Genomic DNA, 27,854 nt, shown 5'->3' on the forward strand with positions numbered 1-27,854 from the left:
TAGGGCCATGACTCAAGCAAAATATATACTACTAAGTATGATAAAGGGTTTTGCCAGTGCATAATATTTGGAAACCCAATTTAATATTTCAATTATATGCAAGTAAAACAAGTGGATTACCTTTATTTTTAAAGACTGACTTAAATTCTATAATGTTTAAAAGATTTTGAAAAGAAAAATACTTAAGATTTTTTAATTTTTCATGATACAAAATGACTTCTGACTTCATGATCTTGAAAACTGAAAATGAGCAAGTAAACTGTACAGTTTCTTAAACACATACCATTTTGAATGATTTCTTAACAATTACAGAGTACACAAAATTTAAGTGTGATAATTTTTTAATGCAGATAAAACACCAACAGAAAACTGTAATACTTAAATTATAAAATGAACACTTCCTGGAACAAAAAGACAGCTGAAAAGGACCTTGGGTTCTCTATTTTTCTCTCTCTCTCCCCCAGCTCCTCCTATCCCCATTGTCTAGTAAGCTCTTTGAGAAATCAAGGCTGGGGAAGTAGCTCAATGGTAGAGCACTTGCCTTGCACATGTGAGACTCTGGATATTATCTTCAGCATCACAAAGGAAAAATCTGAAAACCCTTTCTAACACTTCACTTACACTGAAATCTAGAGCATCACAGAACTTAGTGATGGGAGGAAGACACTAGGACTGAGTCCTTCCAGTATCAAGTTAATGTTCCCATTACCAAAATTCTCACACTAGAATGAAGACAGGGTAGGCATTAAGAGTTATTATTTATCATAAGGGAATTAAAGTTTCTTCTCTCATAAACATCTCTATTAAAAAATATATTCATGTTTCAGATCTTCTTTTCAGTAAGATTCAAAATACGCCTTCTCTAAATTTTACTGCTCATGTTATTTCTCATATCAATAATAAACATATGTAAGACTAACTAAAGATAGCAAAGAAATAGACTGATTGAAATTATTACTGTTTTCAAAAAAATGAAGGGAGAAGTAGCAGTTGGCAGTCCAATAACTTTTATCAGGCAATACTAAAAAGCAAGACTTCAGAATTTTCCAACGCTGTCTTGCTAGTATCTTTAATCCAAAGCATCTATATCATGCCATCATGTTGCTAATTTCTAAATAATAATAATAATAATAATAATAAATGCTTTTGACCTCCCTTAAATGGTACTAAAATCCATAGTGAAGATGTTACAAATCATTATCTGGTTTCTAAAATCATAAGCAAAACTGCCACCTTCCCTAAACTTAGCAGCCAGTTTTGATACACTACTACAAGACATGCTATCTGATCAACATAACAGTTTAGTTAGAAAAATGCACTGAAGCCCAATGAGAGTGGGTTACAAAAGTGATATTAGGAGAGAAAATGGGGATCACAAGTCAGAACTTCTCAACGCAATAGTTTATAAAATTCGTCTGTGAAAAAAGACAGATGTAAGGTTAAAAAAAAAGGCAAATCAAAGTATTGATTTACATCTAACAAAGACTGAATATGTTTTACCATAATCCATTCATCAGGAAAGAGAAAAAAAATCAATGAAAGAAGAAAAATAGGAGGGGACACCTATAAATAGTCTTTGAAGTGGATGGTGAAGTCAGGATTCAGACCTACGTAGAAAAGATGATCTTTGATACAACTTGAACTCTTAAAGCTGAAAAGGCAGAAATGGGAGCAGGAGAGAATAGAACAGTTGGGTAAAAGGCTTGCCCTGCACGCAGCTGGCCATGCTTTGATCCCTGACACAGCATATGGTCCCCTGAGCCTGCCATCAGTGATCTCTGAGCACAAACCAAAGTAAGAGCAGCACAACTGGATGAGGCCCAAATACAAACAAAAAAACAATAGGTAGGAAAGTGTTGGTTGAGATAGATTTGAGTGAGAAGTAACAGGAGTTCCCAATTACTTCCTTCTTTTTTTCAAAGACACTGAAAGCAAGGAAAGTGTGAGGAGAATGGAGGTTAAGAGTATGAAGCAGGAGGAGGTATGAAAGTAATAGTGCAGCAATGTACCAAGAAAGTCAAGCAAAACTATAAGGCAGTATTAGATGCCCATTTGAGATTTTTTGGTCCTGCAGTGAAGAAAGCCAATAAAAATGTATTTCTTCAGTCAGCTGCTCAGATACAGACATGAAGTAGCTAGAAGGCTGTCTCTTATTTAGCATTGAGATTTTTCCAAAGAATATGAATTAAGAGACTAAGAGGCAAAGGTGCTAAGAATGTTTGCAAGGGAATTACTATAATGATGGAGCATGAAAATTTACTTGAGAAAATGAAAGACATTTGATGGGAAGAGGAACAGAAATTGAAACATGAAAAAGCTGCAACAGCTAACTGATTGGATGGCAATCTCCTTCTAGTGAGGATATATTAGACTGACTAGGAGATCTCAAAGGATAGAAGCAGAAAAATAAAATGGCGTATTGTTTTTGAGATTAAAACTTAAGCTATAATACATGTTGGTCAGAACATGCAATATTAAACTTCTAGGAAATATCTTCATAAAGCCTCTTTTGATCTTTAAAACAAAAATTCTAGGACTATCATAAATTTTAATTAACACTACATATGAATGTAACAATATTATGAAATAACTTCTTAACTAATACATTTGTTTCAGAATATAACAAAAACAACTAAAAGGACTCCACTTCTAGGACCAAAGTCCAGAAATACCTTGAGACTCTATAGAAATTAAGGTTCTGTTTTTCTGAAGTATAAAAACACACAGAACTTGGCAAAAGAAAAAAATACAAATTTTTTCTGGGAACTGGCTAATTATAATAATAAATGTTGGATTTTGAGCCAGGATCTCTCAAGTTTTAAATTTTCCACCTCAAAAAATAAGGCCACACATTAATATTTGAAGTATGAACATAAAGTTATCTGGAAAGTTTTACGTTATCAAGGCTTTCAAAGTACAAAGGAGAAAAGGAAGCCAATACTTATAATGTACATGTGAGTCCTAATGAAATGATGACACTTTTTAATCTCACTTCATATTTATTTCACCATTTTTTGAATTAGTATTTAAGTCTGATTAAATACTTAAATTACATCGTGTACATGAACAAATACTAAATTCCAGGGAAATAATAAATACAACTTATCTGACTGCTGCCCATGAAGAGCTCACAGTATAAAGAGAAATCACAAAACGAATACATTTTAATAAGCAAAGCTTAAATGTTAAGACAGTGCAAAACAAGGGCTAGGTAATACACACATCCATGTTTAAAAAGAATTCTGAACACTCCTGATCAAGAGGGCTAAACATATATGTATGTTACCACACCTTGTAAAAAGTTATGAAGTTATAAACATTCATCAATACACAGCAAGAGAATAAAAGAAGCAAATGAATCCTGCAACTGCTGCTATAAATAGCAATAGATGCAAGCCAACTGAGAGCCAATCCAAGTTTAGGAGATAAGAAAGAGAGGTCAATAAGCAAGCTTTTAGTGAGAAGACGAAAATGAAAGTGCGCTTTTAAGTTAAGCTGCTGGTTAGGAGATGATTACCTGAACATCTTCAAACTCACTCCAGTATACAGCAGAGGCGCTCTTGGAGGATGTATCTGGGAAGATAAGAAGCTACTTTCCTGTGTGTTCCTTCCATTTTCATTTAAAATCACACATGAATCCAGTGGTGATAAATCTATGTCAAGCTATTGTGTTTAATGGAAAAATAATGTGTGTACTTTGTATAAATTAACATATAGATTTAGTTGTGACAATGATTCCCTTCCATCACAAAAATGAGTAATAAGAAAGTCTTTGTTTTGGGTCCACACCCAAAGGTTTTCTGCACTCAGGGATCACCCCCGGGGGACTAAGAGACCATAGAATAGAACCTGGGTCAGCCACAGAGACCATAGGAGAGAACCTGGGTCAGCCGCAGGCGAGGCCAGTGCCCTATCCATTGTACTATCACTCTGGTCCTGAAAGTCTTATCAAACTAAGCTTCTTGATCTTGCTATTTAGACTACTGCATCTAAAAACTTACTCTGCTCAGTTCTGAACTAAATTTGTGAGCAGCTTCAGTTCATATAACCGCTTGAGATCATTTGTTAGAGTGATCACACATAATTTCATTTTATCAATGAAATGAGTGCAAATAATAATAAAAATAAATCTCAGTGTGTGGTTAAAATCTGGCTTCCAAAACAAAAATCAGGAAGGTTTCCAATTAAATAATATATTGAGTTGTCAGTTACTCAATTCAAGAATGAAAATACATTATCCTCAATAGAAACTATTTTAATAAAAACATTTAAAAATATAGAGAGGGAGAGCATGGAAAAAGCCAAAGCAACTATAAGAATAAAAAAACAGCAGAAAGTAGTTTCCTAGTCCTATAAAATAAGTTTTTTTTAAAGAGAGAGAAAATTACAAAAGTTACATAGAAGTCATATTACACGTTTTTCTCTTTATTACATCGAATCTATTTTTCTTATAAACTCTCCTACCTCATTATCTGAATCTTGAATAACTTTATAGAGGGCTGGTACCAGTGACTTTTTTCGATGAAGAGTTGCTGCATAATTGGTGATCTGAGTGTCAGGTAATGCCTTTAATAAATATCAAAGGAAAATGAAGGTAAATTTATTATTTTGGAAGTCAAGAACTTAGCGTCATATACCCCCTTAAAAGATCTGTAATAGCATCAACCCAGAAAAGTGAAAACTAAATATTGTAAGTAATAGCCATGAGGGACCTAGTGGCATGGCGCAGTGTTACAGTGCCTGCTTGCAGGCAGGAGGCCACATGAGGCCACAAACTCAATTCCAGGTACAACCCTACATAGCTGAGTGCGATCCCAGCAGCAGTGTCATTGAGATTCCCTATGTCACAACTGTTTACTCCTCAGAGCACCACAAATAAATGTGCAAAGATAAGAACCAAATGTAGTCAAACTCAAGCAAGCACTACAACCAAGGTGGAACTTGTAGATATAATACATAGGGAGGGGAAGTGGGGAAAATAACTATAACGATTAGTAAGCTAATTAAAATGCTTTATAATTTCTTAATCCTGAAAAATAATTAAAAATAACACACCAAGATTTTCTGAAATGGGTTCCTTAGTCAAAAAATAATTTATTTCAATTCACATTTGGTTAAAACATTTCCATTCGGGGGTATGGTGCCGCCAGCAGGTCAATCTGTACCTGGAGGTGAGTGTATCAGCAGCCTGATGGCGCCTTCAGACTTCCAGATGCCCCAAAATTGCTGCTGTGCCTTTGGCCAGACCCCAAAAACTTGGGGCAAAGTTTACCAACAAAGTAAACAGCCAAAAGTTAGGTATGTGGAAAACATACCACAAACCATCTTCGGCTCAGCTATATCATTGGAGGCAAGGCCTCTCTGGTTCCTGATTGAACTGCTTAACAGCCATGATCCCAGAGACTCAGAAACAAATCTCAAAACCCAAAGGCTTTTGGCAGAAATGCGTCCGGTCCCTGCAGTAGGTTACCGGTGCTGGGTCAACCCAGGTGGGAATAGGTTTCGTGCCTTCGCCTGTTCCCCCTGGAGGTCTGGTGGCCACCATCCTCCAGAGTCCACTGAACAGTCAGGTTTGGGCCCGCAGTGACCAGAAACGCAGGGCCTCATGGGATGGAGGTGGAGCCGGTCCTGTCCTCCCTACCCCAACGAGACCCCAAGTCATCGCCCACGAACGGCCTATCTGGCTCCTGATCAAGCTGCTTAATAGCCATGATCCCAAAGACTCAGAAACAAATCTCGAAACCCAGCAGCTTTTGGCAGAAATGTGTCGAACCCCAAAGTAGGTTACTGTTGCTGGGCCACCCCAGGGGGGAAAGGGTGTTGTCCCTCTGCCTGCTTCCCCCTGGCGGCTTGGTGGACGTCATCCTTCAGAGGCCATTGGGCAGTCAGGTTTGGGCCCACAGTGACGAGACATTTTGGCCTCACAGGATGGGGGTGGAGCCGGTCCTGTCCTCCCCACCCCAATGAGACCCCAAGTCATCGCTCACAAACGGCCTGTCTGGCTCCTGATCCTTAACAGCCATGATCCCAGAGATTCAGGAGCAAACCTTGGAACCCAGCAGGTTTTGGCAGAAATCCCTCCAGATTTAAGTGTTAAAATTTTGGAATTTCAAAATCGCACGGCCACTACTGCAGCCATGCAACATCATATGTTATTCATAACCAGCAATAGAAAACAAATTGTCTAAGGGAGCACCAAATAAAGGGTGTTGGGAGGATCCTCCCAGGATGGGAGAAGCATGCTGAAAGTAGCCTATAGACCAAACATGATTGCCACTCAATGCCTCTCTTGCAAACCACAGGACCCAAAAGAAGAGAGAGAGAGAACAAAAGAGAATGCCCTGCCACAGAGGCAGGGTGAGATGGGGAGATGGGGGGGGGGGGGGGGGTGGAAGGGATGCTGGGACCCGTGGTGGTGGAGGATGAATACTGGTGGAGTGATGGGTACTTGATCATTGTATAACTGAAACCCAAGCACAAAAATTTGTAAGCCTATAACTGTACCTCATGGTGTTTCACTAATTGAAAAAAAAAATTTCAATTCAGGTCATAAATTATTTTTAACCAAATTAATGAATAATTTTTAATAAAAGAAAATAAAATCATATAGATAAAACCCTATTTTTGTCTTTAATGGAGTTTTAGAAGTTTTTCTCTTTTGTGAAATAATTTAAGATGTATAACCCCATTAATCCTAAAAACTACTATCATTTTAACAGTCTAGCCTTCATAGACATTTATTGACAGTGTAAGGGAGAAGCCCTCATAGACATTTATTGACAGCGTAAGAGACAAGCATACCAATTTTCTTATTTAGCTTTCCATGCAGGCTGGCTGTCATTCATGACCATTGTTATGCCATTTATCTGACATTAACTGTTAGGATGACTGGCATCAAAGTCACAGTAAAACATTGTTTTGGAGGGAGTTAGATGGAAAATATCCAGTACTTTCCCTTTGCCAGACTCCACCCCAGGCTGTTTTCACTCGGAGCGCCCCAGAGTGGGGCGGGTGAGAGCCCTCTCCGCCCCAAGAATCACAGCCCTGGCAGCCAACCTCCACAACCCAACCATCATCATGCTCCAGGCCGCTTTCCACATGCTTGGGCCAGGCTTCACATATAAGCGAACATATTCCTGGCTGCGCAACACCTCATAAGACACTCCCTACCCATTTTCCATAATTACATCATATTTTATGGGGTTTAGACAGTAGGCAACAAATCATAAAAGGAAAAATATATATTTATGCATATACTTATTTTCCTGACACAGACCCTCTGTGATGCGGTCCTGCTCTACCAGCTGCTCAACAGTCTCCTATGCACTCCATTAACCTCAAGATCAACCTGAGGCCGCAGGAGTCCCAGGTGCTGCCCAGAGACACAGGTAGGTGCATGTCTGTCAGCCCAAAAGCTTCCGTCCCACTCGGAGAGCTGGGCAATCTACCAGAGTATCCCACCCACACAGCAGAGCCTGGCAAGCTACCCATGGCGTATTTGATATGCCAAAAACAGTAACAATAACGGGTCTCATTCCCATGACTACTCTGAAAGAGCCTCCAATACAAGCAACGTTGGGAAAGACGAGTAAGGAGAGGCTGCTAAAATCTCAGGGCTGGGACGAATGGAGACGTTACTGGTGCCCGCTCGAGCAAATCGATGAACAACGGGACAACAGTGATACTTTCCCTTTGCAGTCTCATATGGTGAGGCTTAATTAAAATATGCAAAGTTACTAGCATCTTTTTAAAAAGCAAGAAATCTGGGCTTGGAGCAATAGTACAGCAGGTAAGGCATTTGCCTTGCACGTGGCAAACCTGAGTTCGATTTCCAGCATCCCATATGATCCCCTGAGCACTGCCAGGAGGAATTCCTGAGTGCAGAGCCAAGAGAAACACCTGAGCATAGCTGGGAGTGACCCAAAAAAAGAAGAAAAGAAAATCAGTCTCATGCAGCTAATAAAGGCATTATTCTGTTTAAAAAAGGAAAAAAAATGGCTAGAAATCTTTTATTGACATATAGTTTCATGTAACACCTTCTAAAAATATTCTTTCATCCCTTTCCTACTTCCTTTCTCTTTTTTCTTTTTTTTTTTTAATTAAATCACCGTGAGAACAATTACAAGGCTTTCAGGTTTAAGTCTCAGTCATACAATGATCGATCAAACACCCATCCCTTCACCAGTGCACATGTTCCACCACCAAAAACTCCAGTATACCCCCCATCCCACCCCTCCCCCTGCCTGTGTAGCAGATGATTTCCACTTTACTCTCTCTCTCTCTACTTAGATTACATTCAATTTTTCGATAGAAGACCCACCATTATTATTTGGAATTTTACACCAACAATCAGACCTGACGAAAAGGCATCATTACATAATTTGTTTTCTACTGCTGATAATGAAGAGCATATGATGTCACACACGCGATTTTGGATTTCTGATATTTTAGTAACTAAGTCCAGAGGGATTTCTGCAAAAAGTCTCTGGGTTCCAAGATTGATTTGTGTGCCTATGGGATCATGGCTATTCAGGAGCTGGAAAAGCCGGTCGTGGGCAGCAAATCAGGGTCTCATCAGGATGGTGAGAGGGGTCAGTTCCACCCCTCATCCCGAGAAGTCCCGCAGGTCTTGTCACTACAAGCTCATACCTCTCTGTCCAATAGGCTCTGAAAGATGGCGGTCACCATGTGGCCACCGAGGGGAAAAGGCGGAAGGGACAACGCCCTTTCCCACTCGGAGCAGTACGAGGCCGTAGCTAATTCACAGCCTGGATGCATTTCTGCCAAGAGCCACTGGGTTCCAAGATTGGTTTGTGTGCCTCTGGGATCATGGCCGCTCAGGAGCCAGGTCATGGGCAGCAACTCAGGGTCTCGTCAGGGCAGGGAGAGACTACTTCCTTTCTTACTGCTGTTGTTTTAACACAAAGTTGGTGGGGATGAGGATATGCACACATATAGTCCATGGTGGTTGCATATTTTATGCTAGGGAGCTTGCTAGGGATCACATCAGGTTGTGCTCAAATACTGGTCATAATACTCACTAAAGTTTTCACTCCTTTAGATTTGATGTTCACAACAAGTACTGGCCAGAGGTCACACTTCCTTGCCAAACACACCCCATTTGTTGTTGTACTATTAGCTGGAGAGGAAGGGTTACACCATTGTTGTGCTAGTATTTACACACACCTGGCTACAGTGTAGTCAGCAACTGTTTATGGTGCAGGGAATGACAGACAGCAGAACTGCTGCCTAAAACAGCAGAGCTATACACTTGGCACATGTGGTACACTGGGGATGTGAACTCATAACCGTACACTTGCAAGGCAGGTAACCTAAGCCACTCCAGTATTTCACTATTTTTTTTCTTATTTCACATTCTTTTGCTTTGGGGACCACACCCAGCAGTACTCAGTGGTTACTCTTAGCTCAATGTTCAGGGATCATTCCTTATAGTGTTTGGGGGACCCTGAACCAGGGCCACCCACAGAAAAGGCAAGTAACTTTAACTCCAGTCTTCTTCCACATTCCTTTTTTATTATTTATTTTTTAATTTTTTATTTTTTAGGTCACACCAGGCAGTACTCAGAGGTTACTCCTGGCTCTGCACTCAGGAATCACTCCTAGCAGGCTTGAGGGATCATGTTTGATACCATGATCTAATCCAGTTTGGCCGTGTGGAAGGCTGCCTGCTGTACTATTTCTCCGGCCCGTTTTATATCTTTAATGTGACGGGAATCACGAATCACGACCATCCTGTTATTCGTCGATTGCCTCAAGTAGGCCCCAGTAACGTCTCCTGCATCCTAGCCCTGAGATTTTTAAGAAAGTGCTATATTCAAGGCTCTTTAGGAGAAAATGAGACCCATCATTGTTACTGGTATTTGGCATATTGGGTACACCACGGGGAGTTTGCCAGACTCTGCCGTGTGGGCAGGTTACATTCGGTAGCCTGCCAGTTTGTCCAAAGTAGGAATGAGATCATAAGATGTTATAATAAGATGTCGCACGGCCGCATTTGCGGCCGCACGGTTCTGGGAGCTAGTTTTTATAGTCTCTGAGTCTTGGCCATTGATGGGATTACACGGGCAGATAGTTTCGGGAAAGAAGGGAAATGTGTTCAACAGAGAACACAACATAGGCTTCTCCAGAGTAGAAATAAGCAAGCAAAAACAGAGACAAGCAAGCAAAATATGTGTTCAAGGAAGAACAGGGGCTGGAAGAGCAAGCCCATTTTCACTTTATTAACTCCAATACAACTTACCTTGAATTCTGATAACCATTCTTCCACAACACCACGTTCAGATCCCAGCATCTTCTACTTCTTCTATGCTTTTATAACTGAAAGGGGGGTAAAAAAGGATACTGAACTTGAGAATAACATTACTTACAAAAACCATAAAGAGTAAATGTGAATCCAGGAAATGATAGAGGATGAGTTTGATCCCAGGCACCACATGGCCTTCTAAACATTATCAAGTATAGCCCTTTAGGTCCTCAAACATGGCATGGTAACCACAGCACCCAAAAGGAGAGAGAGAGAGAGAGAGAGAGAGCAAGAGAGAGAGAGAGAGAGAGAGAACAAAAGGGAATGCCCTGCCACAGACGCAGGGCAGGACGGGGGGGATGGGGGGGTGGGAGGAATACTGGGATCCGTGGTGGTGGAAAATGGGCACTGGTGGAGGGATGGGTATTTTGATCATTGTATAATTGAAACCCAAGCACAAATATTTGTAAGTCTACAACTGTACCTCATGGTGTTTCACTAATAAAAATTTTAAAAAATAAAAAAATAAAAAGAAATTGCATGTTGTGTCTCTGGATGTCTCCTACACCATCAGGACGGCACAACTGGTACCCAGCACTGCCAGGCCCACACAGCAGCACATCCTCAGGCCCTGGCAATCACCATCCTATTTGGCTAAAAAACTCCCAGAAGTGTCCCTAAGCACTCCCAGTAACACCTAGGAGGTCCCTCCGAAAACGTAACTTATATGTATCTTTCATTAAAAGAAAAATTTGCTTATTTAATTCATTTATTTATTCTGCTTTTGGGGACTATACCTGGCAATGCTAAAGACTTGGCTTTATGTTCAGGGACTACTCCCAGCCTTGCTCAAGGGAACAGGCTATACTGGAAATCAAGCCAGGGCCTCCTGAATATAAAACCTGAGCTCCATGCACACAGCCTGTTGAACTGTCAGTCCCCAAACTTGTACATTTTATTTTTTATTTTTATGTAGGAGTACTACTATTTATTCAGCCACTGATTAGGCTGATTGAATTGGGCATGAACTCCACAAAACTTGTATATTTTAAGATAAGGAGGAATACTTTCAGAGCAGAATGAAATTAAAGCAAAGCTGTTTTTTTAATGCTTTTATAGTCTCAGTAACAATTCAAAAGAGCTAAAATCAAGCTTACTGAGTGGAATTAAACAGTACATTATCCATGACAAATGTACAGACTATTTTAAGAGCTTTAATCATGTAGCTAAAATAAATTAAACATGATAGAATAAAACATGTGAAAGAAATTTAGAAAGAAATCTATTACTCAAGGACTTGAAGAAAAACATCAATAGCAATGCAATATTAGTGGGAGATTTCAACACCGCTATATCACCTCTTGATAGATCAACCAGACTCAAGTTTAGCAAGGACATACTTTATCTGAGGAAAGAAATGGAAGAAAGAGGCTTAGTAGATATATACAGGATACTTCATCCTCAAAAAGTTGAATACACATTCTTCTCAAGTGTGCATGGGACATTCTCCAAGATAGATCACATGCTGGGCCACAGAACATACCTCCATAAAATTAAGAAGATAGAGATTATATTAAGGATCTTCTCAAACCATCATGTGCTGAAATAGAAGTGAATCATACACACACAAACAGAAAATCAAATCAAACACCTGGAAATTAAACAGCTCACTACTGAACAACAAACAAGCGGCTCAGAAAGGAAATCAAAAGATTCCTGGAAACAAACGAGAATAAATACATGAGTTACCAGAACTTATGAGACATGGCAAAAGCTGTGTTAAGAGCAGAGTTTATAGCTCTACAAGCATTCCTCAGGAAGGAAGAACAAGCCCACATAAGTAGCCTAACCTCACAGCTTAAGATCTCGGAGAACAACCACCAAAGGAGCCCAATCCAGGCGGGAGGAAGGAAATAATAAAACTCAGACCAGAAATTAATGAGATGGAAGTCCAAAAAACAATCCAAAAGATCAATGGAACCAAGAGCTGGTTCTATGAGAAAATAAACAAGATAGATAAACCTCTGCAAGAGTCCCAAAGAAAGGGAGAGAGAAAACCTTAATAAACAGAATCAGAAATGAAAAGGGGAACATCACAACAGAAACTACAGAAATTCAAAGGATCATCAGAGATTACTTTGAGAGTCTTTATGCCACGAAACAAGAAAACCTCAAGGAAATGGATAAATTCCTGCATCCCTACTGCCTCCTGAGACTGAATCAAGAAGACCTGATTCAAGAGAATTACAAGCCAATACCCCTAATGAACACAGACGCTAAGATCCTCAACAAAATACTAGCAAATAGAATCCAATGACTCATCAAAAAGATTATGCACCACGACCAAGTAGGATTTATTCCAGGGATGCAAGGATGTTTTAACATTCTCAAGTCCTTCAACATAATTCATCATATCAATAAAAGATAAAAACCATATGATTGTATCAACAGACACAGAAAAAGCATTTGACAAGATCCAGTACCCATTTATGATGAAAACTCTCAGGAAAATGGGAATTGAAGGAACTTTCCTCAATATAGTCAAAGCCATCTACCACAAGCCCACAGCAAGCATTATTCTCAATGGGGAGAAAATAAAAGCCTTTCCTGTAAGATCGGGGACAAGACAAGGTTGCCCACTCTTGCCACTCCAACATAGTACTGGAAGTTCTTGCCATAGCAGTTAGGAAAAAAAAAGGTATCAAGGCCATACGGATAGGAAAGAAAGAGGTGAAGCTATCACTATTTGTGGGCATTTGATACTATACTTAGGAAATTCTAAAGACTCTACAAAAAAGCTTCTAGAAACAACATGTTTGTATAGTAAAGTGGCAGGCTGAAAAATCAACCTTCAAAAGTTCATGGCTTTCCTATATACAAATAATGAAAGAGAAGAAATATATTTAAAAAAGCCAATCCTGTTCATTGTAGTGCCTCAGAAAATCAAGTACCTTGGAATCAGCTAAACTAAATTGGTGAATGACCTATATGAAGAAGATTACAAAACACTATTCAAGAAATAAGAGAGGACACTAGGAAATGGAGACACATCCGCTCTCATTGATAGGGAGGACTAACATTATCAAAATAGCAATACTCCCCAAAGTATATACAGATTTAATACAGATCCCTAAAAGGATACCCATGACATTCCTCAAAGAAATAGACAAAACACTCCGAAAATTCATATGGAACAATAAACCCCCATGAATAGCTAAAGCAATCCTCTAGAAAAAGAAGATGAGTCTCATCACCTTCTCCAACTTCAAACTGTACTACAAAGTTGTAGTAGTAATTAAAACAGCATGGTATTGGACTAGAAACAGACCCGAAGACTAATGGAACAGAGTTAAATATTCTGTCACAGACTCTCAGAGATATGATCACTTAATCTTTGATAAATAAGCAAGAAATTGAAGTGAAATAAGGAAAGCCTCTTCAATAAGTGGTCCTGGGAAAACTGGACAGCTACCTGCAAAAAATGAACTCTGACCTGTCTAACGCCAGGCACAAAATAGTCAAATTAAAGCAGATTAAAGACCTCAATATTCATAAGATACATGGAGGAAAATGTAGGCAGACACCTCAATAATACTGAAGCTAAAAGCATCTTTAAGGATGAAACACCACTGTCCAAGCAAGTGGAAACAGACATAAACAAATGGGACTACATTAAACTAAGCTTCTACACCTCAAAAAAAAAAAAACAGTGAAACCCTCACCAAAATGGGGATAGAAGGGACTTTCCTCAATATCGTTAAAGCCATCTACCACAAGCTGTACAGCAAGCATCATCCTCAGTGGGGAAAAACTGAGAGCCTTCCCCTTAAGATCAGGGATGAGACACTCTCCACTGCTGTTCAATATAGTACTGGAAGTACTTGCAATAGCGATTAGGCAAGAAAAAGATATTAAGGGCATCCAGGTAGGAAAGGAAGAAATCAAGCTCTCACTATTCGCAGATGATATGATACTATACTTAGAGAACCCTAAAACATCTACCAAGAAACTCCTAGAAACAATAGACAATTGTATAGTCAAGTTGCAGGCTATAAAATTAATACCCCAAAGTCCATGGCTTTCCTATACGCAAACAGTGAAAGAGAAGAAAGTGACAGGAAGAAAACAATCCCGTTTACAATTGTGCCCCAGAAAATCAAGTACCTAGGAATCACCTTAACTAAGGAAGTAAAGGACCTGTACAAAGAAAACTATAGAACACTACTTCAGGAAATAAAAGAGGACACGAGGAAATGGAAAAATATCCCCTGTTCATGGATCGGGAGAATTAACATTGTCAAAATGGCAATACTTCCCAAAGCACTGTACAAATTCAACGGAATCCCTATTACAATACCCATGACATTCTTCAAAGAAATGGAGCAAACACTCCTGATATTTATATGGAACAATAAGACCCCACGAATAGCTAAAGGAATTCTTGGGAAAAAGAAAATGGGAGGAATCAACCTCCCTAACTTCAAACTCTACTACAAAGCAGTAATAATAAAACAGCATGGTACTGGAACAACGGCAGAGCTGTAGATAAATGGAACAGGGCTGAATATACTGACATCTCCCCCCAAGCATATGATCATCTAATCTTTGATAAGGGGGCAAGAAAAGTGAAGTGGAGCAAGGAAAGCCTCTTTAACAAATTGTGCTGGCAAAACTGGACAGCTACATGCAAAAAAGTGGGCTCAGATCTCTGCCTAACGCCATGTACAAAAGTAAGACCAAAGTGGATTAAAGACCTCAACATCAGACTGGAATCCATAAGATACATTGAAGAAAAAGTTGGCAAAACCCTCCATGACATTGAAGCTAATGGTATCTTCAAAGATATCATGCCACTGGCCAAGCAAGTGAAAACAGAGATAGACAAATGGGACTATCTTAAACTAGAAGCTTCTGCACCTCAAAAGAAACAGTGACCAAAATACAAAGACAGTCTACAGAATGGGAAAGGATATTCGCTGAATACACATCCAACAAGTGGTTGATATCAAGAATATACCAAGTACTGGTTGAACTCCACAAGAAGAAAACTTCCAACCCCATCAAAAAATGGGGAGATGAAATGAACAGAAACTTTCTCAAAGAAGAAATCCGAATGGCTAAAAGGCACATGAGAAAATGCTCCACATCATAAATCATCAGGCAGATGCAGATCAAAACCACAATGAGATATCATTTCACACTACAGAGACTGGCCCACATCCACAAGAACAAAAGCATCCAGTGCTGGAGCGGATATGGCGAGAAACGGACCCTCCTTCGCTGCTGGTGGGAATGCCGACTGGTTCAGCCCTTTTGGAAAACAGTATGGACGATTCTCAAAAAATTAGAAATTGAGCTTCCACTTGCCCCAGCAATACCACTCCTGGGAATATACGCCAGAGAGGCAAAAAAGTATAGTCGAAGTGACATCTGCACTTGTTTGTTCACTGCAGCACTCTTTACAATAGCCAGAATCTGGAAAAAACCTGAGTGCCCGAGAACAGATGACTGGTTAAAAAAACTTTGGTACATCTACACATTGGAGTACTAAGTAGCTGTTAGAAAAGATGAAGTCATGAAATTTACATACAAATGGTACTAAATGGAAAGTATCATGTTAAGCGAAATGAGTCAGAAAGAGAGAGATAGACATAGAAAGATTGCATTCATCTGGGGAACATAAAGTAACAAAATAGGAGACTAACACCCAAGAATGGCCGGAATTAGTACCAGGAATTTTGCTCCATGGCTTGGAGGCCAGCCACACATGCTAGGGGAAAAGGCAGCTCAGATAGAGAAGGGAGCACCAAATAAAGGGTGTTGGGAGGATCCTCCCAGGATGGTAGAAGCATGCTGAAAGTAGACTATAGACTAAACATGATTGCCACTCAATGCCTCTTTGCAAACCACAACACCCAAAAGGAGAGAGAGAACAGAGGGGAATGCCGTGCCACAGAGGCAAGGTGGGATAGGGGGGTGAGGGGTGGGAGGGATACTGGGATCCGTGGTGGTGGGAAATGGGCACTGGTGGAGGGATGGGTATTTGATCATTGTATAATTGAAACCCAAGCACAAAATTTGTAAGTCTACAACTGTACCTCATGGTGTCTCACTAATAAAAATTTAAAAAAAAAAACACACAGGGAGAGCCCATGGAATGGGAAAAAATATTTACCCAATTATATATTATATTTTATATAACCATCTGATAAGGGGTTAATATCCAGGATATACAAAACACTAGAAGAACTGTACAAGAAAAAAAAGTTCTACCTTGAAGAAATGAACAGAAGGCTCCTCAAAAAAGAAATACAGATGACCAAAAGGCACATAAAAATGCTCTACATCACTAATTATCAGGGAGATAAAAATCAAAACAACAATGAAATATCATCTCACACCACAGAGACTGGCACACATCCAAAAGAACATGAACAACCAGTGCTGGTGTGGATGTGGGGAGAATGGGACTCTCTTTCATTGCTGGTGGGAATTCCAACTGTCCAGCCTTTTTGGAAAACAATATGGGCATTCCTTCAAAAACTAGAAATTGAGCTTCCAGATGACCCTGCAGTACCACTACTGGAAATATATCCCCATGGTGCAAAAAAGCACAGTAGAGGGGCTGGAGTGATAGTACAGTGGGCAGGGCATTTGCCTTGATGCAGCCAGTCCAGGTTCGATTCCCAGCATCCCATATGGTCCCCCAAGCACCACCAGGAGTAATTCCTGAGTGCAGAGCCAGGAGTAACCCCTGAGCATTGCGAGGTGTGACCCAAAAAGAAAAAAACAAACAAAAGATATATATAAAAGCACAGTAGAAATGACATCTGCATCTGTACGTTCATTGCAGCACTGTACACAATTGCCAGAATCTGGAAACAACCTGAATGCCCAAGAACAGATGACTGGTTAAAGAAACTTTGGTACATCTACACAATGGAATACTATGCAGTTGTTCAGAGAGATGAAATCATGAATTCTGCTTATTAAATGGATGATCATAGAGAGTATCAAGCTAAGTGAAATAAGTCAGAAAGAGAGGGACAGATACAGAAGGACTGCACTCATTTGTGGAATATAAATAACATGAGATATGGGGCTGAAGCGATAGTATAGTGGGTAGGGCATTTGCCTTGCACGCAGCTGACCCGGATTCGATTCCCAGCATCCCACATGGTCCCCTGAGCACCGCCAGAAGTAATTCCTGGGTGCAAAGCCAGGAGTAACCCCTGAGCATCGGCAGGTGTGACCCCAAAAAGCATAAATAAATAAAAAAATAAATAAAAATAATATGAGAACAACACCCAAGGACAGTAGAGACAGAGCCAGGAAGATTGCTCCATGATTGGTAGCCTGTCTCATGAGCTGGAGGAGAAGGCAGCTGGAATAGAGAAGGGATCACTAAGTCAATGATGGTTGGAAGGATAGTTCAGGATAGGAGATGTGTAGTGAAAGTAGGTAAAGGACCAAACGTGATAGCCTCTCAGTATCTGTATTGCAAACCATAATGCCCAAATGTAGGAGAGAGTATGGGGAAAACTGTCTGCCATAGAGGCAGGGGGAGGGGTAGAATGGTGGCCGGGGGGCGGGGGGGAGATACTGGGGACTTTGGTGGTGGAGAATGTGCACTGGTGAAGGGACGGATGTCCAATCATTGTATGACAGAAACTCAAACATGAAAGCTTTGTAACTATCTCACGATGACTCAATGAAAAAACAAACAAATAAATATCTAGATAAATAATGTGTTCTACCATAAGTTACATCCTTGGTCTGTACTCATATAATTTTGAGTTACTCAAAAATTTTAAATAAGCCTGTATTATTTTCAAAGTACAAAAGACAATAAAAAGTTTTGGTTTTAACGTCCAGAAGCTAAATATAAGGGCAGAAAAGATAGGGCACTTCCTTTGCACACATCCAACCCAGTTTGGATCCCATCTGATCCCCTAAACACAGACAACTTGGATTGGATCCCATATGGTCCCCTCTGCATGTAAGTAAGTAAGCCCTGAGAACAACTGGGTGTGGTCCCCCATACAAACAGTCAACCCCAAAAAAAAACCAAAAAACAAAAAACTGAAAGTAAGAACGAGAACAAGAAGAAAAACACCTTGGGATTGGGGGGGGGGGGGGGGGGAGTCTCCAAAGCAACTACAACAAACACAGACAGTACTACTTGAGTGTTTCAGATTCTATACTAAATTCTGCCTAGAAAAAAGAAAACTAGCTTTTTTTTTTTTTTTTTTTTTTTTTTTTGCTTTTTGGGTCACACCTGGCGATGCACAGGGGTTCCTTCTGGCTCTGCACTCATGAGTTACTCCTGGCGGTGCTCAGGGGACCATATGGGATGCTGGGAATCAAACTCAGGTCGGCCGCGTGCAAGACAAATGCCCTAACCGCTGTGCTATCTCTCCAGCCCCCTAGTTTTCTTTTAAATAAAACTAATTTTATTTTTGTAAGTTGTTCACAATAATTACATTCAATGTTCTAACATCAATCCCACCACCATTACACCTTGCTACCACCATTATTTTGAATTTTTCGACTACCACCCAAGTCTGCCCCAATAGTACACCATAAATAATTTAATTTGTATTGCGTGTTGTAAATAATTTGCTAAAAATGGTAAAAAAATAAGCTTCCTTAAAAGAAAGTGTATGAGGGGCTGGAGCGATAGCACAGCAGTAGATGTTTGCCTTGCACACAGCCAAACTGGGTTCAATTTCCAGCATCCCATATGGTCCCGCGAGCACTGCCAGGAGTAATGCCTGAGTGCATGAGCCAGGAGTAGCCCCTGTGCATCGCCGGGTGTGACCCTAAAAACCAAAAAATTAAATAAAAATAAAATAAAGGTTTTTTTTTAAAAAAAAAAAAAAAAGGAAGTGTGTGAACATTGTTGTATCTCACCCTGGAGTCATTTAAACTCTGGTATAAGAGATTCCTAACATAGAAAACTAGGTTTTCTAATTTCCGCTCTAATTCCAAAATAATTTTTAAATATAATCCATTACACTAAGTAGGCAAGGAATACAAAAGAAGAGTAAGACTTGTCCCTTATTTTCAAATAGCAAATATTTTTAAGATGGGCTGAGTTTTTTTAAAATTCAAATAAAAAGTTCAATCCCTGGCACCACATATGGTACTCTAAGCTTCTCCAAGAGTGATCTCTGAGCAACATCAGGTGTGACCCCAAAACAAAAACAAACAAAAAAGGAAACCAAAGATTAAAAGAGATATTAAAACAAAAGAACAGAAGCTGGCGTGATAGTATAACAGATAGGGCATTTGCCTTGACCCAGACTCAATCATTGGCATCCCATATGGTCCCCTGAGCATCCCCTATAGTGATTTCTGAGTGAGATCCATGAGGAATTCCTGAGCATTTCCAGGTGTAGCCCAAAAACAAGGAGGAGGAGGATGAAGGGAAGGGAAGGGGGTGGAGGGGGACAGGGAGGGGAGCAGAAAAGGGAGGAGGGTGGAGAGGAGGGAAGGAAGAGAAGGAGGAGGAAGAAGAGGAAGAAGAGGAGGAGGAGAAGAAGAACAACAACAATAACAACAGAGTCAAAGTATGAATCTCGCTCAGACTCTGATTCAAACAAAAGGAGCACCATACAACTTGAGATAATGGAACACACTAGCATTTGATGACTTTAAAATAATGAGAAAGTAAAGCTGTTATGTTTGATGATGGCATTAGGTTGCTCAAAACAGTGCTTATTCCTTATAGATACAACCTGAAATGTTTACTAGCAAATATAATGTCTAAATTTTACTTTAAAACAAGAGGGAGTGGGATTGGAGCTATAGTACAGAGGATAGGGCACTTGCCTTGAATGCAGCCAACTCAGGTTTGATCCCCAGCACCACATATGGTTCTCCAAGCTTGCCAGGAGTGACCCCTGAGCAGAGTCAGCAGTAAGCCCTGAGCACAGCCAGGTGTAGATTCCACACAAAATAACAGAAGGTTGAGGAGAGATGAGTAAACCAAACAAGGGTGATGCATTGAGCATAGATGAAATATATTGGCTATGACTGATAAGCATAGACGTGAAGCAATAAGTACAAAAGTTTCATTAGACTAGTCTCTACTTTGTTAACAAGCTTGAATGTTTCAACTGGCCTGAGCAATAAAACAGCAGGTAGGGTGCTTGTCTTGCCCATGGTCAACCCAGATTTGATCCCTGGCACCCCATATGGTCCCAAGCCCTTCTAGGAGTGATTCCTGAGTTCAGAGCCTGGAATACACCCTGAGTACTTCCAGGCATAGTCTCCCCAACTCCCCCCAAATGAGAAATTATGTCATAATAAACTATATGTTTTTTAAAAGACTGATGAAATGGGGTCAGAGTGACAATACAGCAAGTAGAGTGCTTGCCTTGTCATGGCCTATCCAGGTTTAATCTTAAGAATCCCATATGGTTCCCCAAGGCCCACTAGGAGTGATCCTTGAGTGCAGAACAAGAAGCAAGCCCTCTGGTTGTTGCACGTGGCCCGAAAAGCAAAAAAAAGGAAAAAAACAACAAAACACACTGCTGAACTGACACTACACACAAACCAAGATAGACGAGATATAAAATAAGAATCTTAATCTTAAAGGTGGACTAAGCAGAACATCACTGACCTTGATCTCTGATACACGAGCAAAACTATGGATGCCTATTTCCAAAAAATGATACATATAGTACCTACACAATACAATTTTACAATTTCAGGAGTTCATACATCTGAGAGACTGAGAGACATAGACTCTCAAATTAAAAAAAAAAAAGAGGGGCTGAGTGATAGCACAGCAGGTAGGGCATTTGTCTTGCACGCGGCCGACCCGGGTTCGATTCCCAGCATCCCATATGGTCCCCCGAGCACCGCCAGGAGTAATTCCTGAGTGCAGAGCCAGGAGTAACCCCTGAGCATTGCCAGGTATGACTCAAAAAGAAAAAAAAAAAAAGATAAAAGAATGGTGACTGTGGCACTATGAGGAGTAATACCCAAGCACATAATACTACTGGCTATGGCCCCAACAAAACTCAACCCTCATTCATGGTGAAGAAATAAGACACTTAAAAATAACTTCATGTGGGCTGGAGTGATAGCACAGCTGGTAGGGCGTTTGCCTTGCACGCGGCCGACCCAGGTTCGATTCCCAGCATCCCATATGGTCCCCCGAACACCGCCAGGAGTAATTCCTGAGTGTAAAGCCAGGAATAACCCCTGTGCATCGCCAGGTGTGACCCAAAAAAAGCAGGAAAAAAAAATAATAACTTCATGGGTCCACAGAGATAGTACAGCAGGTGAAGCACTCGCCGTGCATTAAGCCAATCCACATTCAATACCTGGTTCCCCCAAGAACCACCAGGAGTGATCCCTGAGCAAAGAACTAGGAGTAAGTCCTAAATTGTACTGGTTACTGAGATATAATAAGAGAAATATAGATATATTTCGTATGTAGATTCAGAATCATTTAGTATCCAGAGAAAGTTACGAATACAATTATAATGCAGCATGTTTTCCTTTTAATTAGTCAGAAATAATATAGAAATCTGCTTTGTATAGGTTCTTTAAGAGGTGGGGTGAGGTATGCCCAGGGGATACTTCTGGTTAAAAGCTTGAGGAACAATACAGTGCTTATAGGGAAGCAAATCTAAAGCCTGTTTTCCAGCCTTCTCCTCAGCCCCATATATAATTCAGATAATTTCTTTTACTGTATTTTACATCCTTCCCATTACCTAGCATTTAAAAATTTATTTAAAAAAACAAATCTCGGGGGCTGGAGCAATAGCACAGTGGGTAGGGCGTTTGCCTTGCATGTGGCCAACCCGGGTTCGGTTCCCAGCATCCCATATGGTCCCCTGAGCACCGCCAGGAGTAATTCCTGAGTGCATGAGCCAGGAATAACCCCTGTGCAATGCTGAGTGTGACCCAAAAAGAAAAAAAAAAAAAAAACCCAGATCTCAAGCTTCTACTCCAGAATATAGCCCAATTCAAACCCATACTGTCACTTTCGGAGTATATACCCAAAGCATATACCACGGAGTGATACCACAGTCACAGTCACGGTCCTCCCGTTGTTCATCAATTTGCTCGAGGGGGCCCAGTAACATTGTGAGACTTGTTACTGTGTTTGGCATATCGAATATGTCACGGGTAGCTTGCCAGGCTTTGCCGTGTGGGTGAGATACTCTCAGTAGCTTGCCGGGCTCTCCAAGAAGGGTGGAGGAATCGAACTTGGGTCAGCCATGTTGGCTGCTTGCAAGGCAAACGCCAATTATCTTTATGGAGACCATGGAAATGACAACCTTATTCGTAAGTCCTGACTATAACACAACAAAGTAATAAATTGCTGGAATATGATCTGAAGCTCAAAAACTAATTGCCAAAAAGGTATCTTACCTACAAGGGTTGAAATTATAAAGCTGTATCTTAGCAAACAGCATGTATCTTTTACAGAAACTATCAATTTCCAGTGAATTAGAATATAAGAGGCAGATGCCTAATGGTTAATGAAAACTGTCTCTTAAGCTATATTTCCTTACTTTGAATTCTAACTCAATGACCTATAAGCTACATGTTTTTTGAAAAATTACTGAACCAAGCTATTGCCTCAAATGAAGATTATTACTTAAGTAAAAGGATTTTGTTTTGTTTTGAAGATTAAAAAAGTTAAGGAGCACATAGTGAACCTGGTTCAATTCCTGCCACTGCATATGCCCCAACCCACCCCTCTGCAAAGCTCAGGAGTGAACCCTGAGCACAAAACCAGGAGTAATAAGCCCTAAGCAATAACAGATGTGGTCCAAACGCTGCCTCCTTACCCCACAAAAGAAAACAAAAAAATGATTAAAGGGTCAGGGGTATGGCTCAGTGGAATAATGCAGGCTTTGCAAAGATAAGACTGAGTTCAAGCTCGTGCACACACACACACACACACACACACACACTTTCCCACTCTCACTCTTTCCCTCTCCTTTCTTTTAATTTATCTGATATAGAGAGACTAAGATCAACTTTAAAAGGTTTCTAGTGAACCAAAATTATTGATAATCTAAGCTCTAGGTATCAGGGGAACACAATAAGCTATAAAAAATAATTTTCATATTGCAAATTTTCAAATTAGATCAACAACATATGAAAATATTCATGTTAAAAGTTAATTTTTAAGTTCTTTAGACAGGCTGATATAGCAAATTTCCTAAGGATTTTCCCTTAGATTTGCATTCCCCAATCCAGTAACCATAAGCCACATGAAACTTTTCACATTTAAATTAAAAACATGGAAAAAAAGAAAAAAGCTAAGTAAATTTGATTAATTCAGTAATTCAAAGTTTAGGGAACAAAAACAAAAGAGAAATTACTGAAAGGGAAACATTTTCAAAAGTAAAATTCAAAGGCAATAATTAAGAATTAATTATTTCAAATCTTCAGATAAAACTACTTACTAAACACAGTAAGGGTTACTAAAAATGCAAACATGGCTAGATGTATGGGAAATTCATTTTAATCCTACAAAATGTTAAATTCTAGAATTTTTACCTCTGTTCTAAGATCAGTTTTCTAAAGGAGGAGGTGGCACAGGAATGCAGCAGAATTCAAGTGTGGAATTCATTTGTTGAGATTTAAATATTTTCCAAGTCTATAAAAAATGAAAATAAAAAGCTGTGAAATATTAATATTGAAAAAGTAATACAGAGGAGAGAGAACAATTTCATCAGATACTTTATCTAACTGAAAAATATATAGTAGTTTATCTAACTGAAAAATATAAATATTCAAAAATATTTGTAATAACTGGCATATATATACTTATGTACCATCATTAAACTTAATTTAAGTTTAAAGACATCAGGTAAGAAGAAATAAAGATGTTATTTATCTTAAAATATGGTATTAATAATCTGTCAATCCTTGAGCAGATTATTTAAATCATCTGGAACTTCACCTGAACAAATAATAAAATTAAGTTATGAATCTAACTTTTGTAATATGTTACAGCACAGACACATGCAAATAATAATTAATTTTTAACATGCAGTATAAAACCAAGCATAAATAATAAGTATTAATGGCTATAATTTTAGATATTTCACAGAACTGAAAATTTTATCATTTTTAAGAAGAAAACAAAATGCTATTTAATTTATTGGCACAAAAGTAAACTAACAGTTCTTTTTCTAATCAATATAGTAATTTCTAAATAACGTATACTTTCCTATAAAATAACAACTATTTTCATGTAGTTGATGACCACTTTAGGCTCTATTTCTTTGATTCAAACTGATGGAAACATTAATGATCTCTGAATGGTTCAGTGAAGTTCAGAATCTTTTTTTCCACTCTGTTTAAATTATTTAGTATTTGTCAAGCTACTCTGTAGCAATTTGAATAACATCTTCCTCACCCACTCCAAATCCAACATCTAGAAGGATTTTCAAGCTCTAACTAGATTTTCAATGAATTTATCCAAGATGCTTAACACATGGCTTTGACCCCAGACCTTCAGAAAACTGAAAAAAATAAGAAAAATTCAGCTCCCTCTCCACTTATCTCTGAAGAATTAATATAGAACCTTAGTAACTCGACTTTCAATTCTAGTACTAAAGCCCTTTCCGAAATATCCATTTTAACCTCAAGACCAAGATAGAGCTTACAGTAATGACATGCACCCTACAAAGAGGAAAGATACAGTTGCCATTTATAGGCAAATTTCATGACTTAATTTTCCTAACAGCTGCATAGTATTTCATTGTGTAGATGTACCATAGTTTCTTTACTCATTCGTCTGTTCTTGGGCACTCAGGCTGTTTCCAGATATTGGCTATGGTGAATAGTTGCTGCAGTGAACATAGAGTGAAGGTGTTGTTTCTGCTGTATTTTTTTGGACGTCCAGGGTATTAAAAGTAGATAAAGGAATATTCTTGATAACTTTTCAGTATCATATTGCAAACCACAATAGCCAAAAGGGGAGGGATGGACGGTGAGTGCAGGAGGAAAGGGAGGGGTCTCAGAGAGAGACAGAGAGACAGAGAGAGTGAGAGAGAGAAGAAAAATGCCTGCTATAAAGCAGCCAGGAGGTAGGGGGTGATAGGAGGGAACCTGGAGACACTGGTGCTGGGAAATGTACACTGGTGGAGGGAACGGGTGTTGGAATATAGTATGACTGAAATCCATCCATGAACAGCTTTGTGCTTCAATAAAAAAGTTCACAGTGCTTCAATAAAAAAGGTCACAATGGGAAAGCAACACAGAAACGCACAATGCTCAGTGACCAAAGATGGTAGCCCTGATGACTAAACCAGTAATAATGACCTATATAATCTCTCTCATAAAGACTTTAGAGAGGAAATATTGAGGATGTTTAAGGAACTCAAAGAACAGACCACCAAACAAAAAAAAAAAAAAACAAGAGATATCGATATGAGAGCAGAAATGAGAAAATTACATACAGAAACGACAACTGAAAAACCTGGTAGGTGAAATTTTGTGGAGAAGGGGAGCACACCTTCCAGTGCTCAGGGGTTAATCCTGGCTCTGTGCTCAGGAAATATTACTGGCATGCTCGGGGGTTCATTTGTGGTGACAAAGATTGAACCTGAGTCATCTGCATGCAAGCAAACACCCTCCCCACTGTACTAACACTCAGGCCCCTGGTAGGTGAAATTTTAAAACTCACTGCAAGGCCTCACAAGCAGAGTAACAGCTGGTGAGAACAGAATCAGTGAGCTTCAACCTCCAGACAACAACCTCCAGACAAGAACCTCCAGACAATACAAGATGGGGAGGGAAAGCCTCAAAATAACAGCTGACAAGCGAACTTTGGGATGAATTCAAGAACAACCTAAGAATAAACAAGTCCCTGAGGATCAGGAAGGCAAACCTGATAAAGAAACAAAAGTTAAAGTTTATTGCTTTTTTTGGGGGGGGTCACACCCAGCGATGCACAAGGGTTACTCGTGGCTCAGGCACTCAGGAGTTACACCTGGAGGTGCTCAGGGGACCATATGGGATGCTGGGAATCGAACCCGGGTTGGCCGCGTGCAAGGCAAATGCCCTACCCACTGTGCCAAAGACATCATTGCTGAGAAGTTCCAAGAGCTGGAGAATGCATGCATGCAGACCTAGGAGGTCCAAAGGGTACCAGCTGAAAGAAACACAAATAAAAATACTCCAAGACACATCCTAATCAGAATGACATAAACCATAGAGATAGAATACTGAAAGTAGCAAGATCAAAGAAGCTTCTTAAGTGACACTTAAGGAATGTTCTTAAGATTTACAGCAGATTTATCAAACGAAACCCTCTGGGCCCACAGACAGAGGTGGGATATAGTGGAAAACATGAAATGAATGCCTCAGCAAGAATTCTTCTATCAAGCTAGACTCTCATTCTACTCAGGAACTTCATAGGCTCAAAACCATCTTCATAAGAACTAAAGAGTCTACTTTAAGACAAGGTGAGTCCCGCAAACACACCAAACTCTGCAGAAAGGTTTATGACAATAATCTCTCTCAATGTCATTGGGTTAAATATACCAATCAAGAGACACAGGGTGGAGAATGGACCAGAAAACTGAATCTAACATTACACTTCCTACAAAAAAAAATACATTTAAATAGAATAAAGACAGACTCAAGGGATGGAAGACAATTTTTCAAACAAACCCCCTCAAAAAGGCCAATCTGGCCATACTAGTATCAGATGATATAGACTTCAGGCTAAAAAAAGGTTATAAGAAACAGCAAAGGTCATTTCTTAGTGACCAAGGGATACGTACATCAGGAAGAACTCACACTCCTAAACTTATATGCACCTAATGAGGTAGCAGAAAAATATTTAGCTTTTAACAGATTTCGAGAAAGACACTGATAACAATGCAATAATAGGTAGAAACTTCAATAACACTGTCATTTCTTGACAGAATAACTAGACTAAAGCTCAGTGAGGAAATACTTTCTTTGAAGGAAAAAGTGGAAGAGAGAGGTTTAGTAAATAAACATGTAATTATACACACACACATATACAGGCAAATGTATGGCTTTTCATCCTCAAAAAACTGAATACACATTCTTCTCCAATGCACATGGGACACTCTAGGACAGATCACATGCTGGGCCACAAAACATACCTCCAAAAAATCAAGAGCAAAAAAATCATATCAATTATCTTTTCAGACCATGATTCACTGACAATGGAAGTTAATCACAAAAGAAATGAAGAAACAACTCAAATATCTGAAAATTAAATGGAACTGAAACTCAATCATAAACAACTTTGCAACTGTGTATTTTACAGTGGGCTGGAGCGATAGCACAGCAGTAGGGCATTTGCCTTGCACAAGACCGACTGGTCGACCCAGATGTGATTCCCCCAACCCTCTTGGAGAACGCAGCAAGCTACCAAGAGTATCTCGCCCGCACAGCAAAGCTTGGCAAGCTACCCATGATGTATTCGATATGCCAAACACAGTAACAATAAGTCTCACAATGGTGATGTTACTGGGCCCACTCGAGCAAATCAATGAACAACAAGAGGACAGATTTCACAGTGATTCAATAAACTTTTTAAGAATCCCCTAACTACCTTATTTCTTCC

At 39.6% G+C, this 27,854-nt stretch overlaps 1 protein-coding gene across 7 annotated transcripts in view; it reads right to left on the reverse strand.

The window, feature by feature from the left end:
- HYCC2 (hyccin PI4KA lipid kinase complex subunit 2) overlaps positions 1-27,854 on the reverse strand; it is a 74,159-nt gene that overhangs the window by 33,679 nt on the left and 12,626 nt on the right. For 5 of the 7 annotated variants that reach the window (XM_056111683.1, XM_056111684.1, XM_056111685.1 and 2 more), the window contains 3 exons: positions 23,798-23,897; positions 10,262-10,338; positions 4,465-4,566 (listed from right to left, as the gene is read on the reverse strand). In XM_056111683.1, the coding sequence (XP_055967658.1) occupies positions 4,465-4,566; positions 10,262-10,312 (153 nt within the window). In that variant the 5' untranslated portion in view covers positions 10,313-10,338; positions 23,798-23,897. The remainder of the gene's footprint in view (positions 1-4,464; positions 4,567-10,261; positions 10,339-23,797; positions 23,898-27,854) is intronic. The other 2 variants (XM_056111686.1, XM_056111687.1) reach the window with 1 other exon arrangement.

The sequence above is a fragment of the Sorex fumeus genome, unplaced genomic scaffold (genome assembly GCF_029834395.1).
Source record: "Sorex fumeus unplaced genomic scaffold, SorFum_2.1 ptg000014l, whole genome shotgun sequence".
NCBI classification, from domain to species: Eukaryota; Metazoa; Chordata; class Mammalia; order Eulipotyphla; family Soricidae; genus Sorex; species Sorex fumeus.